General features: G+C 35.7%; 1 protein-coding gene across 13 annotated transcripts in view; it reads left to right on the forward strand.

Annotated features, from left to right (window-relative positions):
- Positions 1 to 18,697, forward strand: part of KLHL5 (kelch like family member 5) — a 61,445-nt gene that overhangs the window by 23,208 nt on the left and 19,540 nt on the right. For 9 of the 13 annotated variants that reach the window (XR_015699663.1, XR_015699664.1, XM_087736394.1 and 6 more), the window contains 3 exons: positions 6,566 to 6,751; positions 14,615 to 14,751; positions 15,204 to 15,400. Coding sequence is in view for 11 of the 13 variants with exons in the window: in XM_087736394.1 (XP_087592520.1) it covers positions 6,566 to 6,751; positions 14,615 to 14,751; positions 15,204 to 15,400 (520 nt within the window). In the remaining 2 variants the exon portion in view is untranslated. The remainder of the gene's footprint in view (positions 1 to 6,565; positions 6,752 to 14,614; positions 14,752 to 15,203; positions 15,401 to 18,697) is intronic. The other 4 variants (XM_087736395.1, XM_087736397.1, XM_087736400.1 and 1 more) reach the window with 1 other exon arrangement.

Genomic DNA, 18,697 nt, shown 5'->3' on the forward strand with positions numbered 1-18,697 from the left:
AGGTATAGCTGCAATGAAACATGCCTACATTATTTCTTAGTAAAATTAGAAACAAGTAAAGATGCAGTAGTATTGGCTTAGCAGGCAGTGTATACATGTCTTTGTTGGACTGACATAGATAACACTGGAGTCTGTGCTCCAGCTTCTCGTGTCTGTTGTTATTTATGCCAGTTAGGTTACGGTTCATGCAGATATATTTGTGTTTGCTTGAACCTGTGCCTTTTGATTGCAAGATTGTAGTTCTGGCTATTGCTATAATTCTTTTCTCTAGCATAAAGTATATCACTAGCCCTCAAGTTCACATGCATGTATAGCCTTACTGTGCTCTTCCATGTCTTCACTTCACTTTTGTCCTCTTTCCATTGTCTTTTCTTATCTTGAATTGTGATACACTATGGATTTTTAACCGTCTTCGTTGTTATCATCTATGGCTTCCTCTTATTTATGCTCTTCCCAGCCTTTGGAAGAGTATCCTGATTTTTACCATTGCTTGCCTTTTCCAAGAATCCTTTCAGCATCCTTCTTTTCAACAAACTTCGTTCTCTGCAGCTGTTATTGTCTTACTAGCTTTGAAGAAGGAAATACTTCACTCCTTACAAAGTATAATATAAAATCATGGAAGCTGGCAGAAAAGCTGGCATATTATTATTTTAGTAAGTTGTGTTCTGGTCTCTGCAATAAAATGTCAGCTAGCTTTAAGACAGCAGTGTAAACAACCAAATTGTTGAAAAAATATTTTTAAAACTTTTGAAATGTTGTATGTAAAAATTGCAATGCAGGAAGCCATCTTAATGCAGCAAGAAAGTTGCAAAATTAAGATTTGTTTAAAAATGTAAAAGATGTATCTTAATATGTATCCTAATTTGTCCAAGAGGAGACATACTCCATGTTCTCTAATGTGTATGACCTAAACAATTGACTACCTGACCCTAAAGATGACTTGAAATTGCAACAGACCTTCTAATTATATTATTACAAAAAAAAAAAACCCAACAAACCTTGAGATCATGGGTTTGGTATGCAGTATCCTGTCTCAAAGTAGACAATTAGCTTATCTTTTGGCTGCATAGGACTTCGTTTTTTTTTCCTTCAGTTAGGAAGTCCAGCTATTGGTGATTTGTATGTTCTAGTAAGAGAATAAATGCTTTCGCTGGTTTTGAACAGTAGTGAAACTTATAGCTTATTGGTAATTCACTAGAGTAAGTTCCATACGCTTCATTTATGATTGCAGAGTTCTGCTTTGATCAGTCAAACATTGGCTTTTGGTTTCATAGACATTATTCTTGCGTTTGCATTACACGAATGTGAACAGGAGCATGTAATTTATAGTCAGAGGTACTATGCATTATTTTTCTTCCTTTTATTGTCTCTAAACACAAAGCAGTCACACCCATTTTCCTGCACATACTTAATCATTTTCATCACTTATCTCTAAACCTCTCTAATTATTTTGAACTTTATTTTGATCCGTTTTGAGGTGTGAATAAAACTAACATTTTTACTATTTTTCTTCTTTGAAATGTCATGATGCTTTTTTTAAATACCTGTGTATGTTAAGATGTCTATGTTGGTTTGCTGATTTTCTGTTTATTTACATGTCATATTTATAAAGGTAATATTCTTTATGCATGAATTCAAATTTAAAATGTTGATGTTGGTTACGTCATTTTCTGGAAACAAAGTGGTGTTCACTGGAAACATAGTAGTGAGGAGAAAACCGTATTTTTTTCCCATCTCTGCAGTTTTGCCAGTGTTTACTACTTCTAATGCTTTCATCTACACCCAGTTTGTCTTAAGAGAAACATACATAAAACAGAATTTAAGGCAATTCTATGCACAGGTTATTCTTGCTCCAGTTCCCATTTTGCACCGTTTTCAGTGTATCTATGAAAGCCATTTGGGCTGGTGTATAGTGCTGCCTGCAAATTTCAGTAGTTGTAGATAGAGCATTTGCTTTTAGTTTGGTTTCTTAAAGGGACCGAGTTTATGCAGTTGTGTTCTGCATCACCTCTGCCATTTCCCTGGTAGCTTTAAAACCCATGGGCCGTTTTCATCTTAATGTGAGGGTAGGCAGAAGTCTCAAAGATAACGTCACTCCTCACAAATGGCAGCTAGTTAATGGAGAGAAACTCAGCTTATTGCCTTCACTGAAAAAGGGCCGAATTTATCTGCTCCAAAGCTGGCTGCGCAGCACAGCTTCCCGTTCGTCACGTCGTTCGCTGCCTCTTGCCTAGTGAGGGAATGCCTTAAGGAACTGGGGGGAAAGGAGGAAAGCTGGACTTGTGGTGGTAGATAGAGTGGGAAAAGGAGACAGAGCCTAGAAATCCTTTGAAAAACAGACTTCGTTTGTTGATCCTGTGAACCAGTCACTTGAGTAGACATAGTAGCAGTATATTTGGGATGTTTTCTCCATTAAGGTTTTGCAGATAGAAACCCTGTTGTAATGCTGCCTGACTCCTTTGTCCAGTCAAGGCTCTCGTAACCAGCTGCACTTCCAACACGTTGCTTCTGTCAAAAGAAATGTGACTTTTTAATGCAAGGAAATAAGCTGTTACTTGCTGCAGAAGGTTAGAAGATACAAGGTCGTACTTGCATATAAGGTCAGCGTCTGTACTATGCACCCTTAATCTAACCACGTCACTCTTACCTTGCAGTAAAACTACATTTTTGCAGATTCATAGGATTTCATATTATCTTGTGGAGAAGTTGACCTTTTTTAGAAGTACAGATGAGGTTACAGCTAAATTAGGTGAACTGATGGTGACAATAGAACAGTTTTAAATAAAAGTGAATTTACACATAATTTTCAGAGATTATTTTTTTCAGGCAGAATTTTACACAATTTTTCAGAAAAAAAAATTAATTTTAAATTTTGACTTCTGTTCCTCTATCTCTGTTCCAAAATGAATAGTTTGAAATGTGTATTTTATTTTTTTCTTAGTCATAATTAAGTCTTTATTGCTTCATTTTTATTTCAAAGACAAACTTGGAGACATTTAACCTAAAAGATGCCTTCCTAAAAAGAATTTAAAATGCATAAAATAAAATTCTTGAAAGAAGTTTTGCAACCTTTGTTATAGCCAAGGTTAATACTTACTGGAATTTATAGGTTGTTAACTAATATGTGTGATTGCTATAAAATAACCATTGCAACTGCTCCTTTAAAATGAATCTCAATACTTTAAAATAATTAAAATAACAAATCCTGTTAATAGGAACAGGTTGTGCTTCTCCCCTGTAAAATCTGAAAAACACCAATGCCTCTCTTCAGAGAGAGAGTTTAGTAAAACTTGGAGGAAGGAAGACTTGTGTATGTTATGGTTTGGTTTGGTTTGATGTTGAAAACTGTGCTGTGGCTTTGTTTAAGCTACAACAATGAAGCCTGAAACAACAGCAGAAGGAGAGGTGTGAATTCAGCTCTCCCGTCATCATTATCATATATGCTTTTACTCTTGAAACTTGTTTATCACCACTTTACTAGCCCAGTTAATTGCTTCATTGCTTTGCAGTGAACTCTTATATTGGGCAGAGCTCCTTATTCCTAACACTCTACTTCAAGAAATAAAATCCTTTAAAAATGGATGGTTTTGTAGCATGGCTTGTATGTGATTTTGATCTCAAAAGGCGTACTCTTACATAAATTCTTTATTAGACAGAGAAGTTGAAGGAAGCTAGCATCTTTAGTATATGAATATTTGTCACCAGGGTAGCAAAATGTGTAGTTAGCATGGGAAAGACCTTGTCCTTAGAGTAACTTATATTTTTACAATCATCCTGAAATTGTACCATACTTAATGAAAATTGGTCAGTGCTAGATAGGATCTCTTTGACATAAATAGGGAAAGAAAAGAAAGACTAAGTAAAGTGTGATTGAAGTTTAAGAATACAAAAAGGAACCCCTACAGACTAAGGTTCTCAGATACTCGTAATAATATTTCCAATTAATGTGTTACTGTGTTAAAAAAATCTTAAAGGACTACGCAGAAGGGATCCTTTCATACACTTATCTTGTGCACTGACAGCCTCAGTCTTTAATGTAATTTTCTTAGTAGTATGTGTGAGGTGTGCAGAAGTAGCAATACCTCTAGCCTATAGGAGGGGAAATTCGTACTATACTTAAAGATAAATTTGAGTCAAGAGCCAAATCCAAAAGGAGCAGAGCCGCCTTGGTACTCAAAGCTGCGGTTCCTCATGGCTGGGTGTTTGCTCTGAGCATGGGATTCACAGATCAGCGTTAGATACCCAGGTTTCCTCTCTAGGTGGAAGGGATGGAGGCCAAGAATTTTGGAAGGCATTTCAGTACTGCTCAGAGAGAGAAAAGCAGGACCTTCCCTTCCTCTGCTCTTTCCTTGCTTGTGTATTCTCCCAAGCTGTCAGGGCTGGGGCAAACTCAACTGGGAAAGAGATTTGTAAAACAGTTTGGGGAAGTAGGGAGATTTTAATTTTTCATAACCAGTCATTGGGCAATAGGCATAAGTAGCCCTTGGAGCTATATCTTTCCTTTTTTGCAAGTACCTCAACTATTAGACTGTCTCTTTCATGTTCTCTTCATGGACCACTGGAGCTTAATCTTTCTTTCATTCTTCTTTTCCTTCCTTATGGAAAATGGTTTGTAAGTTACTGGCTAGAGGACAGGTATAGGGCTGAACTTCTTCAGGTGAGGGGAAGAAATAAGCTTGGCTCTGTTGTGTCCTGAATAAGTGCTTTATGGTGGGTAGTGGAAAACAGACACCACTGCAATTATTTTTCCTTATTAAACGCGAGTGGTGAGTGCCACTCCGTTCTGTGCAGAATGTACGCGTGTGCAGTCTTGAGGCTGGCAATAGCTCTAGTGAGGGTGTGGTCCAGCAAAGTGCTGGCTTAGAAAGTTTTTTCATTCTCCATACTCGTTTGTTGCTTCTCCAGTTCTATCTACACAACTCTTTGTGAGGTTGTAATGTAAATCAAATCCCTGATATCATGGGGTTTTTTTCTGTCATTAATGGGGTTAATTTGAGGAATCTGGGTTAAAATATGGTTCAACCAAAAAAAAACCCAACCCGTGTCATCACAATTGAGGATGTGATAAATTGTTATAGGGAACAAGAATTTCCTAAGCATTTTCTTGTTGACCAGCATCCTGTTCTTTCCACTTCTTGTTTGTTTTGCGGGGTTGCTGGTGTAAGAGTTGCTTTCCCCGAGTACTTCCTGCTCATTCACTGTGAGAATGCCACCCAGTTTTGCCTATGTAATGCTTTTTATGGTTACATTTTTCACATCTATGAGTTCCTTGATAAAGTTTCCAGAATGGCCACAAAAAATACTTGTTCCAGCCTGTCAGAGGGCCGGTGGTGGAGCAGAAGTGACTCACGGGGGGTGAGAAGTTGACAGAGCTTAAGTAAATGGCTAACCACAGCTTCAGAGAGCACATTTAAGATAAAGTCCTCCAAGGGAAGCAGATAGGCAGGTATCTCATTTCTGATCCATTAATAGATTAAGGTTTGAATTAAATGCCAAATTGCTTGGCCTTTTTAGCTATCTGGGCACATGGGGAAAAAACCAAAACCAAAAACACACAAACAAAAACCCTTTATGGAACATTTTCTGCTGAAAGTTTAGACTTTGATTTTGAGGAGCTCTGTCTTGAAATGAGTATCATAGGCTAAGGACTGAGCTAAGTCTCTTGGTAGATTTAGCCCTGAGCATGCTGCCTGAGTTTATGACATCTTTGTGAAAGCAGGCGTCTGGATGCAGATCTTGTGAATCCATGTCCTTCCAAATATTATGGTAGGTCCAGAGTATTTTATAAGTTGCCTGCATTGTAGTCAGTGAAAGAACTGTGAGCAAGAAAAGGTGCTTCCCTCAGTGTACATAATTAGGATTCATCTCCTTTATGTCCTAGGCCCATGCATTTCTTTTACATTTTCTGTGTTCTTTTTTCCCCAGCTGCTACGTGTATGGACAGGAATAATTTTTCTCCCCATCCACCCTTGCTTTTCCCCTGTGTTGGCTTCTACTGTGCTAGATCTCATTTCAGACACATAAGGCTTCATGCAGTAGGAGTGGTAGTATATTGATGTGTTTCTTGATGTTTTTTTTTCCCCTGCATGCCCACACTCTTTTAATAGCTCCATATATGTTGAGTTTTGTTCTAGCCACCTTAGGCCAAGTGTGAAGCAAGACTCTAACGTACGTGTGAAGTAAGACTTTAATATACGTGGCAGGGAGAGGTTTGATTCCTTATTGCATCCTTCCATTGCTTTTTCAGTTTGCAGGGTCTTGGTTAATGTCTGTTCTTCCTTAACCATCTGATGCTATAGATACCGTTACCGGACTGATCTTTGTGTGTCTGTTAGTTGGAGAGTACAAAATTAAATGATTGTACCTTTTTCACAAGGGTTTAGATTAGGTGAGGAAGAGAGAAAGTATGAATATGAAGGGAAATAAAATAGCAAGGGAATATATATAAAAACAAATCATGTACATCAATTTTAAAATCACGTGTGATTTTTTTATTTTATCATCTGTAGATAGAATTGCTGCACCTTAATATTATGTGAACTAAGATTTCTGTTATTGTCTTCAGCAGAACCTCCAACAGCAGTCATACCTTATCATCTTGTCAAACTATGGAGCCCTGCACCTCAGATGAATTTTTTCAGGCTCTCAACCATGCTGAACAAACTTTTAAAAAGATGGAGAATTATCTTAGGCACAAACAGCTATGTGATGTGGTGTTAGTTGCTGGTGATCGTAGAATTCCAGCTCACAGGTAAGTTTATTATAATTTGAAGTAACTTCATGTTCACTTATAAATGCACCTTCAAAGTGTGTGCTGTGTTTTATTTAAAAAAGGTCAGAACATCCTGAACAATTCAGAATACTTTAAACATGCTTATGTTTTTTAACATTTATTTGGAAACTAAAAGTTAATTTCTGTCTGTTGTGTGCAATACAGCATCAAAAATAATTGTGATGTTTTCATGTTCTACTTTTTGTCTTCAAGCATATAGTAAGATATTTGCATAACAAAATAAAAACCCCAGAAGTCCTGAAGGCACCCTCAGAATACTATAAGTAATAGTGGTTTCTGTGCCATAGAATGATGTAAAAAATTTTTCTTAATTTTTTTCTTTGTACTAACAATTAAGTTGTAGGAGTCATAATTAGCAATAAGGACAGTCTTCTGTCCGCATAAAGTTTTTTTGCTCCCATAGTAAGAAGAGTCCTTTGATAGTAGACTACTGAACACTGACAGTAAGTGTTAGAGGGCTAAATTAGATCAAACATTACCCTGTCATCTGTGTAATTAACAGATCATATAGCATGCCACTTAAAAGCTAGGAAAATACCAAAGACTGTGAAACAAAAATGTGAATAACTGAAGCACATTACAGTATTTAATACACAGTATTAATAGTTCAAATAGGAACCTAGGTATAATTAAGCTGTGGTTTCATAAGATTAGGTCTACAACAGAAATAGCAGCCTACAGCATTCCTATTTTCCATTGCTCATTCCTACCCCCATAGTGAAACTACAGCTTAATACTGTGATAGTAATAAGAAGATGGGAAGAGGTTGCTGTTTTGGGTTTGGTATTTTTCTTAAAAAGCCAGATGTCTGCTTTTATTCAGATATCATCCACACTGTTGTGCTGACACAACTGAAGGAATGATAGCATGGGGATGGGAACTGACTTGAGGAGCAGGGAGGCAGTTATACCATAACTTGCTATTGCTCTCAGACACTTTGTTTTATGAAACTTCATTTTTAAACAGTCAAGGCTATCCCTGAGTTTTCCAAGTTGATTTAAGCAAATCTTACTGCAATTACCGCTAAAATGGGTGGTCCTGCTCTCCACCCAACCCCTGACGTGAATTCCTTTGTAAACACTTCTAGCCACGTAGCTGTGGATGATGGTGAATCCTTTTTGGAGAGACAATACGGTGAGCAAGATGATTTGGCTTTCCCTGTGGCTACAGAGTTGCTTAAGATTGATCTTCAGTTTGTTCAAATTAGTTGCAAAACTGCGTTGTCTCTGTGGAAAGAGTGAGTCAGATGAAAACAGGGAATGCACACACTCCTCGTGAATTTGCACCCGCTGAAGTAATTTAGAAGTCAAAGAGCTTGGGAGTGCTATAAACAGGAAAAATTGTGATTATAATAAGGAAATAATTTTACTTCCTTATGTGGCTAAGGTAGCACCTTTGCAGTACACAGTTCTGGAGTATGGTTTATGTAGTAATTAAAAAGTGTAGAAAGGGTGCAGAGGACAGCTGCAATTATCTTGTAAGGACTACAGATTTTTTTTTTTGCAACAAGATAAACAGAAAGACAATGTGCTAAAAAGTTCTTTAATGTGGTTTGTACCTGTTTCTCATTTATTTAGAGAACTGACTTTGCTCCTCCAGTTTCTGCTACTGTATCTGTTTCTGTAGTGCATTAGGCATTTGCTACCACCTGTTAATTGCTATCATCTTCTCTTCTTAGGAGGAGAAACATCTTGCTGTAGTTGGTATAATGTGTTTTAAATAAGCATGAAAGTTAAGAAGCACACCTTGTGCTTGTAGCAGGAGGTTTATGATTGTCCTTAGTTCACTTTATAATGTTGGAGCAACTTAGAAGCTTTGCCTTTTCCACAGTAAGTTCTTTGTCTTACTGTTTTGTTTTCACAGAGAAACATAGCAATAACTACAGTCTTCATCTCAGTACGTCCAAAGTACCTTACTGAAAATTGAACTTTTCCATAATGGGAAAGACAAAGATGGAAATCTTAAATTTGGTTCAGAATTTCATAGAAATTCAGTAAGAAGACTGGCTTTATGTACTTGTAGTAGCCTACGTTATAAAAAAAATTCTGTAGGATTTTTTTACCGCCTGCATCCAAGTTCTGACTTCTTTAGTATTGACTGCAGGCTGGAGCAGTCAGTGTATTTGAGAATGCTAGCGATTATTTTATCTTAAGACTTAATAAGCAACAAAAGACATATTAAATAGCTATTAGCTTAATGGCTTGGCATTCTAAGATGTGTAAGAAAATAGAAAGGTCACTTACACTGGACAGCTTTTTTTTCCTTTTTTCTTAAGAAAGATAAAAAGGGGTTTTCTTCATATGTAGTCACATAGAATTGGTAAGAAAGAACACTTTTCATTATTATTATTTATCATGCTCATATATAGAGAGGAGTCTTCAGATTTTCTGTTTTGAACCAGATATTTTTAATAGTTCCTGTATTTTTTTTCTCAATTTTCAGTTTCTACTTTTGATGATACTTGAATGTTCTGAGGTATATGATGTCTGTTTTTAGAGAAAAGAGCAGTGAGTTTAGTGTCTGCAATAATAATAAGCACAGGTAATACATTACTGGAAAATTCTGAAGGGTTTTGGTTTGTATCTATTCAAAGAATTCAGGCTATGAGTTTACTACAAATAAGATTATCACACGTAGTCATGATTTTTCTGAATATGGCATTTTCTGTTATTCTAAGACTGTTTATCTTCTCATTCTGTGCTGAAATTATAGCTAAGAACTTTTTTAGGAGATCAGGAAGCAAGTAGGAAAGGGGACAGTTCTCCACAAGGAAAAAATGCAGTATATTCCCACTCCCTTAGCCTGCAGTTCCATAGAGAAATTTTGCCAGACTTTTAATTAAATTTAATTAAATTAATATAATTAAGTTTTTCATATCAGGTGCTTTTTCTGTGTCCACTGCAATTTCAGATGTTTAAGTCATTTATTACATTCCTATTTATTACATTCAGTTAACTGCTATAGCCATAATAAAAGTTTGGGTTTTTTTTATAATAACCTGCCAATCAGAACATTCACATAAGAAAAGGGAGGTCTGTGTAAATTCCTGGCCAGAGGGGGTTTAAAGCTTGCTCTGCATCCTTTAACCAGCAATCTGAAAATCTGTGCAGAGCCGTTTTCTTTCTTCCTGTTGACACTGAAAGATGGAAATACAAAAGACACGGGACTGAAGGAAAGAAGGCAAATGGAAGCTTATGTACTCTAGGGGTTAGGAAGCTTGTTTGAAAGAGCACAAATCCTGGTTTGAAGACATTTTTTTATCTTGAGGCTTCTTTATCTTTGTACTTCTTTTCCATATGGCTTAATAATGCTTCCTTTCTTTCACAGTCTGTATTGCCTTAATTTGTAAATCCTTCGCTGCACCCTTTTTTTGTTTGTTTGTTTTAGCTACATATTTATAAAAGTTTAACACAAAGTGTCTTTCTGAAAAGTCAAAGTATATAAAAAAGCAGTTCTGTGATAGCTTTATGTTGAAAAGGTACTATTGCTACTAACAGTGTGGTTGTTTTGAAAAATTTTACTGAAGAGTTTATTGTAATCATCATTTTAGTGTCAGAAGCAGCAAATGAATTTTGAAAGGTTTGACTTCCCTGGAAGAGAACTGTAATTGGAAATCATTTTAACTTAAACATACTGCATGTCTTTTTAGGCCTTTGTTGCTTTTAAACAAAGTTAATTTAAATAAATACAGATATATTAGTAGTGTGGGATAGTACCACTTTTATATATTCTTTTTATTACCAACATGCTTTGTTATCAAGAATAGAAACCAGCAGAAGCTACCAGTGGATGAGGTGCTTCATACTAGGACGCATGAACTATTCAGTATCACCTTACAACTTCAGTGAATGCTATTAGTGAGTTCCCTAGGGCTATTTTCATCTGTTACACAGCCACAAACAAGGAGTTGCCTAGGAAGTGTCCCTTTTATCTTTAAGATACTAAGAAGCTTCACTTCATTCTGTCAGGTGAATCAGGTTGGGAGATACTAAATCTGTAAATTGCCAGGTTTGAGAGCTATCATAATTTTATGTAAGATTTGCTTTGAAGACCTAGAAAACTGTCTACATGATGCAGCTTGTGGCAGTTTGAACAAGAAGTACAATTTAATTCAGACGTGCCACCCTGCTTACACATATTTACTGGCTCTCAGTAAAAGAATCTTCAAGATAAGTTAAGCCATCATGGTGGATCTTTTCTATTTTTGGGTCAGTACAAACCACAGAAATTAAAGACATCAGTAGCATTGGAACCTCCTGTAAGAACAGGGAGATGTACTGAAACACCCAGACTTTGTCAGTATTTAGCCCATAGCTGCTGAGTGTTTTTCCAGATTAATTGTTCAGACATCTTACGATCTCCCAGATGGAAAATTCTGGTATTCATGTGTTCCTTTTTGTCTACATTTTTCCTGTGCACTGAAAAAGAGCAGTGAACCTACTGCATACAGTTCAGTAGCCAAATTCTTGTAATCTCACCTGTGCAGAATTGAGTATTTGGCAGTAGCTGGTAATTAGGTAAGAAGGAGTGTAAAGGTAAGTATGTTTGATATCCACAGTCAAAGAATACAATGTCAACGGTATTAAGGCTTTTTCTTGATTTTTTTTTTCCTTGAATTTTTTTTTACTGTTGACACGCCTCTCTAATGTCAATATATACTGATTTCATAGACAAAAGAAATATTACTCTTAGGGGGAAAAAGACTACAAACTCAGAATATAAAAACCATAGCTTTCTTCAGTTTCTAAACGGACGAAAGGCAGTATTTTGTAGCATCAGTAGTTCCCAGTGAACTCTTCGTATAGATGAATATGTTAATTTTCATGATTAGTAAATAACACTTAAGAGACTTAAATAACGCTTAAGAGATCATCTTTATGTTAAATACTAACAGAACCATGATGGCTCTGTTTAACAAGGAGACTGTGAATATAAGTGTAGTTTTTGTAGTCATTGCACATTGCATTTTCTTTTGGAAAAATCATACTTGTCACTTAGCTCTTTTAGAGTTTTTTTAGCAAAAAGGTCAAATATGGATAGGCAAAGTCTTCAATGGATTATTCAGTTATATGAAGGTATTAGCTGCTTCACATTGTATAATCTGTATGTAGGATTGCACTTTAATTTCAGACAATGCAAAAAAAAGATTGAAAGAAAAATCAGTTACTGGCTATGAGATTAAAAGATCAATGAACAAGTGGGTGTCAAATGGCGTGAGTAAAGTAGTAATTGATTTTTATTGACTAGTGGGAAAAACATAAGACAAGAAAAGGCCAGTTGGCTTGAAAGTCTGTCTTTGTTTTCCTTTATGCTAGCTCAGTGTCACCTTGATGCATTGTCACTATATCTTTTAATCCCCTTTCTTTCTTTGCAAGAACTTTTTTCTAAATTAGTTGAATTCAGAGAAAAGTGTGGATACTGGTTCTAAGGCTTTTCGTTGTGAACATGCTTCTTGGCTAAAATTATTACAAAATTGTTATCAGTATAATTTATGTTTTGGCATATTACTTGTATTAATCTACTCCTGCGCTGCACATCCTGTTTCGGCATATACAAGTCACTCTCTGGAAAGCACTTAACACTATGAAGCATGTGTACCGTCTCATGAATCCGAACACAGGTTTGCAAAAATAGTAAATGGCTTGCATTTTAAATTTCTAATGACTTCTTTTGGAGGACTTTGAGACTGGAAATTACAGGGAGAAATTTGCTGATATCAAACAGCTGGTAGAAGGTGTTTGTCTGGAGCTTGGGTTATTATTTTGCATTTCTTCAACAGTTGTTGCTAAGATATGTACAGTCCAGCAATTTTCTAAATAATAGTGCAGCTAACTAAACCAATTGCACTGTTGGGAGAAGAAAAAACAAAAAAAAACCAAACCCAAAAGTGTGTTAAGATTAGGTTTTAGGTTCTGTTTCCCATTGTAGAGACTTTCCTTTTCAAGCTCTATTCTGTGTGGAAGTTCAAGTCAGTATTGCCAGAGGTGAATATTTTGTTTGTTTTGCCTTTTTTTTTTTTTTTTTATTTAATTCTGAATCTGACCTGCAGAGATACTTGGGTTATTCAAATCTGTCCATATACACACTTTCCCTTCCAAGGAGAACCCCTGTTCTGTACATACAGACCTGATCTTGTCATCTCATTCTAGCATCAAAAGCAGTTGCAGAAACTCTCCTCTGATGCTTACGTGAATGTACTCTCTAATTCCACTAAACTTCTACAGATCTCTAGGAGGCAGTATTTTCATTCAACTGCAAGTGTCATTAAGCCTGAGGTTAAAATGCCTAGAAGTGATGCCTGGCAGAATGTTCTAATTTATCTCAGCAAGTCAGCCACAGAATAAATCTTGTATTTCAAGAGCAATATGTTCTTTAAAAGAACAGAACTTTATTTCTCATTACAAAACTTCACTTCAACGATACAAGATGTTAAAATAAAATTAATCTTTTCCCCATACGCTCTTAACCCAACTCTGTTGCCTCAGCAACCAGAAAAAAAGGATTACCCTACTATAGGCCTGACCAAACAGCCAATGGTCAGAAAATCAGCAAGAAAAAAGTAGTTGAAATTAGTCAACAATTTATTCGTTTGTAGTTAATTAACTAAGAGACAGTTCGTTGTAGTTCATGGCTTTGTGTATGTACCTGCAAATCCTCCCCATTAATACATGTTTAGACTTAGTCCTAAGCACTGGTGCTCACCTTTTCAATTAATTCTACTCTGTCCTGTGGTTCCTGACCTCTGTCATCTTAACAAGCCAATATAATGATTCAGCACAGAATAAACTGACATTTCGTGAGGTATTAGATTCATTGAATGAATGCAGATGGACTGTGTAGTGTATTTGCAGTAGGCATGATTCTTGGGCTTGCTGTTTGTATAGCTCAGTACATATGCAAGTGTATTTATATTTTAATTCCCTGTGAGCAAGGCAACAGTGAACTGCTGCAGCACAAAAATTGATCCAACCCAAAAGGCTGTTCCTGGAGGTCTCTTAGGGAAGAGACCAGCAGACCTCATGAATAGTTATGGTAGCTTTCATACAACAGAACTATGGGTTGAATATTCCTGCTTCACACGATTTCCTTTCTCTTTCACCCTAGTCCTGTGAACACATGCTGAGACATCAAAATTCTTGCACGTTTTGCGGAGTGGCATTGTTACATATACTCAGTGTTTCACTCTCAGTAATCCAAAGAAATGTCTGTTGTGCACTAACATGTTTACTTACTCAGTATCTTAAAATACTCAGAATTGTTAACAAAAGGCTAAATACATACCCACAAAGGAGATTACTCTGACTGTACCATCTCCATCTTTTCTGTGCCTAGTTCTGTTATCTATATTAGTAAATGAAGGCATATGTGTGCACCAAGAGTAAAAGCATTTTAAAGCACTTTGAAAAGGCCTAGTAAGTCATTCTTTCACCTTTAACAAAGTAATTGACATAATATAAATGGAAGTAAATTCTTTTTTTTTTTTTTTTGTTTCCATAATGTGTATTTATATTCCATTTCCAATTTATGTGTTTTTCGTGGGTTATTTCTGTGTTGGCTATTAAAAGTCATTGAGCTTTGAAAGGGTAATTAATTTACTTCAGCAGGAAATGTAGATTCAGTAACAGTACTTCATTATTCATAGCGGGGAACTAGAGCATGGAGCAGTTTGTCAATTTTACAATGTTTTTCTCAGTACAATGTTTCTTCAAAAGGCAAAGTAATGAATCATAAATTAACAAACATCAGGTTGACTAAGTTGGTTTTGTTTTTTTTCCCCTCCCCTCTTTGTCTCTTTCCTTTTCTCCTGCACGATGTACGCAGACTGGTTCTCTCCTCTGTTTCGGACTACTTTGCGGCAATGTTCACTAATGATGTAAGGGAAGCAAGACAGGAAGAAATCAAGATGGAAGGTGTGGAGCCAAATGCATTGTGGGCTCTGGTTCAATATGCATATACAGGTAATTAGAATGAAAATGGGAACTTCATCTAATGAATTGCCCTCCTGTCAACACTATATTCCATTACTAGATTTCAGATGCTCTTCAGAAATTATAATTTACATGATTTAATCCCTTAGAAATAAATAAAAAGAAATCATCATTGCCGTTACCTGAGGCAACCTGGTGGGATGTAGTTTCTCTGATAATACTGTATTCAGTTAGCTGACAAATTATGTGAATATTTTAAATGTATCATGACTGACAAAAAGAAGAATCTTAGTAGGATTCCCTTCCCTTACATCATTATAGGTACTAATTTTGAAAAGCTGGTTATCTGTTGCTGAGGGTGATGTTTGCTAAGCCTTATATTCTGTCATATAATCTGTAAATAATTCCGTTGCCTCTGAGTTTTAGGGAATTTAACAAATGATAAGAGCAAACTAATGTGATCTCCTATTTAATGTTACTAGGTCGCCTTGAATTAAAAGAAGATAACATTGAGTGCCTGTTGTCTACAGCTTGCCTTCTTCAGCTCTCTCAGGTTGTAGAAGCATGCTGTAAATTCCTAATGAAGCAGCTTCACCCATCCAATTGCCTTGGAATCCGATCTTTCGCTGATGCACAGGGTTGCACTGACTTGCACAAGGTGGCTCACAATTACACTATGGTACGTATGTTGTTATTTTCAGTATCATCCACTTTATTTAGTAAGAAAAATACAGAATGTTTTCCTGAATAAAATACTAATGTTTTTCCCCCAGAAAGCCTTGATCATTTTCCAAGCAAGAATGCGCATATGTTCCCATGATGAGAAATGGCAAAATAACTATAAAGTTGCTGGTTTACATTTGGAAGGAAATAGGCAAGCATTAATGGTTCCCTGTAACAGTAATGGGGTTGTGTGATATGCATTTAATAAACTCATTCAAAAGCTTGTTCTTATTTGTCAGTCAAAAACTACAAACTTAACAGTGGGCAAGCTGCCGTCACCTAGTCCAAAATAACACGTTACTAAATGAAACTGTAAAATTCTTGTTTTGTAATGAGCTGGAGTAATCAGGTTCTAAGTTATGCTCGGGGTATGAATGTGGGCATTCATCAATATAGATTCTGCATTATCCTTAATTTCTTCATAATGGGATGTCAGGATGGCATCAAACAATTTACCCTTAGGCTAGGCAATATGTGACTAAATACAAATTTGCCAATGATATTTTCAGAGTTAATTTTTAGAAAGACTGACCTGCCAACTTAATTAAACTTCATCTTCTTAATAGTCATCCTCTTATTTTAATGTAAAATGTTCTTCTTTTCCTTCTCACGAGCATATTTTAGTAATGCTATCAGCAGAAGAAGGCAGGAGAATTATCTCTGAGGCAAGTCGGTTCATCTGTTCGTTGGAGTTTTGTGAGGCATTTTTCTCTTCTTGATGAAATTTTGCCTATGTAAGCTCTTGGGACCTGAATGAGGGCATGCAGATACTGCATAAGAGATGTGGGAATGAAGATAGTACTTAATTGCTTGTGTGGCATGGCATTGCATTGCCGTTAAGCTATTGGCTTAGATCCAAGAGGTGTAATTTCTGTCTCGTAATTAGTATTAGAAATCCATGGTTTTTCCTCTTGCTGGTTTAAAACTTTTTTTTTTTTAATTCTTTCTTCTTGGCTTAAAATAACTTAGTTTAGTATGTATAACAGTTTAAGGTAGCTTTTTTTTTTTTTTTTTTAATATGATACAATGTTCTTCTCAGTGAGTGGACCTCTGATGTGTTTAAAATCATGTACACACTGACATTTACCAAAACAGGTCAATAAATAGTGTGCAGATTGTAACTTACATGTTTCTATTTTTGATCTTCATTATTGCTCAAACAAAAATAAGGAGACTGCAATTAGGTAGACAGTCAGATGAAACAGTAAAGATAAACATGGCTTATGCCTTTATATTAGAATTAATATTGAGCAAGACAGCAATACAAAAAGTATGCAAAAAGAGAACCTCCCTCCTCTGACCTATTTGTTCTTTTCCAGAATAAGTGTATATTTTGGTCTGTGCTATTGTCATGTCCCTTATAAGTGGACTGCCAAGATCAGAACTGTAATAAATGTTAGACTAATGCATCTTTAAAGATGAATGTTAGGGATTATAGTCTTATTATTTTGACTGGCAATTCATGACTTGTGGCAGAAAGGGGCTGTGAACTTTCTAAAAGCCATTCTTTTACAGCACCTATGTTTGTTTTGTTCAGACCACAGGAAAATAGTTGTATGCCTTTTGGCCATTGTTTACTTCATTGGCAAAATTGTTGCTTTTAAGGCTTTGATGTGGATGAAATTTAAATTAGGTGGATTTTGAAAAGCCATTTTCAAAACTAATTAGTTGTGCTAGATGGATTCTTCCCAAGGCCTCTTTTAATGTTGTTTAGTTCCAACAGAGACATGAAATTGAATTTTAGTAATAATGAGTAATAGAGAAGCAGCTTCTTTAGTTTGAAATGAATGTTGCTATGGAAACTGCATAGAAATGTATAGTCCAATTGAATCTTCAATTAAAATAAATCCCCAAGTAATTTAATTTGTTTAAAAGCTGTTTGAAAAAAGAAAATGTTCAACATTAGTAAGTGCTAGCCACTTGATGCTCTTTCCATTAAGAAGTATTAGAGCATAAGGGAGAAGTGCACCTGTAGTACCTGGAAATTCTGTTTGTTAAAACAATGAATTATTTTTATGCTGCAGTGGGCAGCATAGAACAATGGAGGATTATACTGGGTATAGTATACACTTCTGGCTTTTCCATGTAATTTTAGTTCTTTTAAAGCACTTGAAATAGAAGGTAATGAATAATATAAAATACTTTAATTTATACATGTTATTTTCTATGAGTTTATATTTTTCTTTGACAGAAGAAAATCAGATTGCCTTATAACTGGTTTTCTGCAATTAAAGCAACTTCTCAGTTTTAAAGGTGTGTTTGACACATGCTATGATTTGACAATCATCTTACCTGCTGCATTAAAATAGTTCTTCACATGAAGACTAGAAATTCAGATGAAAGGAGCATTTGGTTAAACTGAAGGACCAATCAGTGAGTTATCCCAGTAGGCCTACCTCTGTTAATAGACCTGCTCTGTCTGAATAATGTTCCTTAGTGTCATTGGAAAGCATTAGCATGATTTTATGGCATGATTTTAATGGCATAATCCAGTGCGATTAAAAAAATAAATTAAGAAGAAGGATTTGAATGCTGCACTTCTTCGTATTAAAGAAGTAGATGTATGTTATGCTAAAAGGACTTAAGTGTTGCATTACTTTATTGCTTACTGTGTTGGCAGTTGATAAGTTGTTTTTTCAGAGGAGAATAATTTTTAAGGTTATCATCAAAACACGTCAATTTTTGACATTGCGAACTAAAGCTTGAAAAATCCTCAGGATGCATTAAGTGAAACATGAAATAAAGTGATCAGTAGTGGATTTAATGCTGTATAAAGAGCAACTCTGATTTTTATGCATCAGGGTTTTAAAATACAGTTGACAGAATCATGAGATATATCTGGGTAAAGGTATCTTTTGTACAAAGGTTATCTTGTTTTGCTGTAGTTTATAGTATTGGAGTCATACAGTTACAAATTTAGGAATTTTATTAGGCTGACCAGTAGTCTATCTGTTCACTTTAATTCGTAAAGCCTTTTTGCACAAAATGCCTTCTGTGCATTTTTCTTGCTGTCTTCACAAAGTCAAAGGAAACATGCCTTTTGTCATCTTGTTTGTTTGAAACAGTCGATAGTGTACCTTGAATGAAACCCAATAGCTCCTCTTCCACAAAAAAGTAAACCAAAGGGAAGTTAATTCTTTCAGATGAAGAAAAGCTAGCCTGTGTTATTTCCAGAACATGAAATATCTGTGGTGAGTAGTGAGGTGTTCTTAGGTGTCAGTAGCTTCTTCAGTAGCCAGATTTTAACTTTTTT

This window comes from Nipponia nippon, unplaced genomic scaffold (assembly GCF_047370975.1).
Source record: "Nipponia nippon isolate SJK-2023a ecotype South Korea unplaced genomic scaffold, ASM4737097v1 scaffold_6, whole genome shotgun sequence".
NCBI lineage: Eukaryota > Metazoa > Chordata > Aves > Pelecaniformes > Threskiornithidae > Nipponia > Nipponia nippon.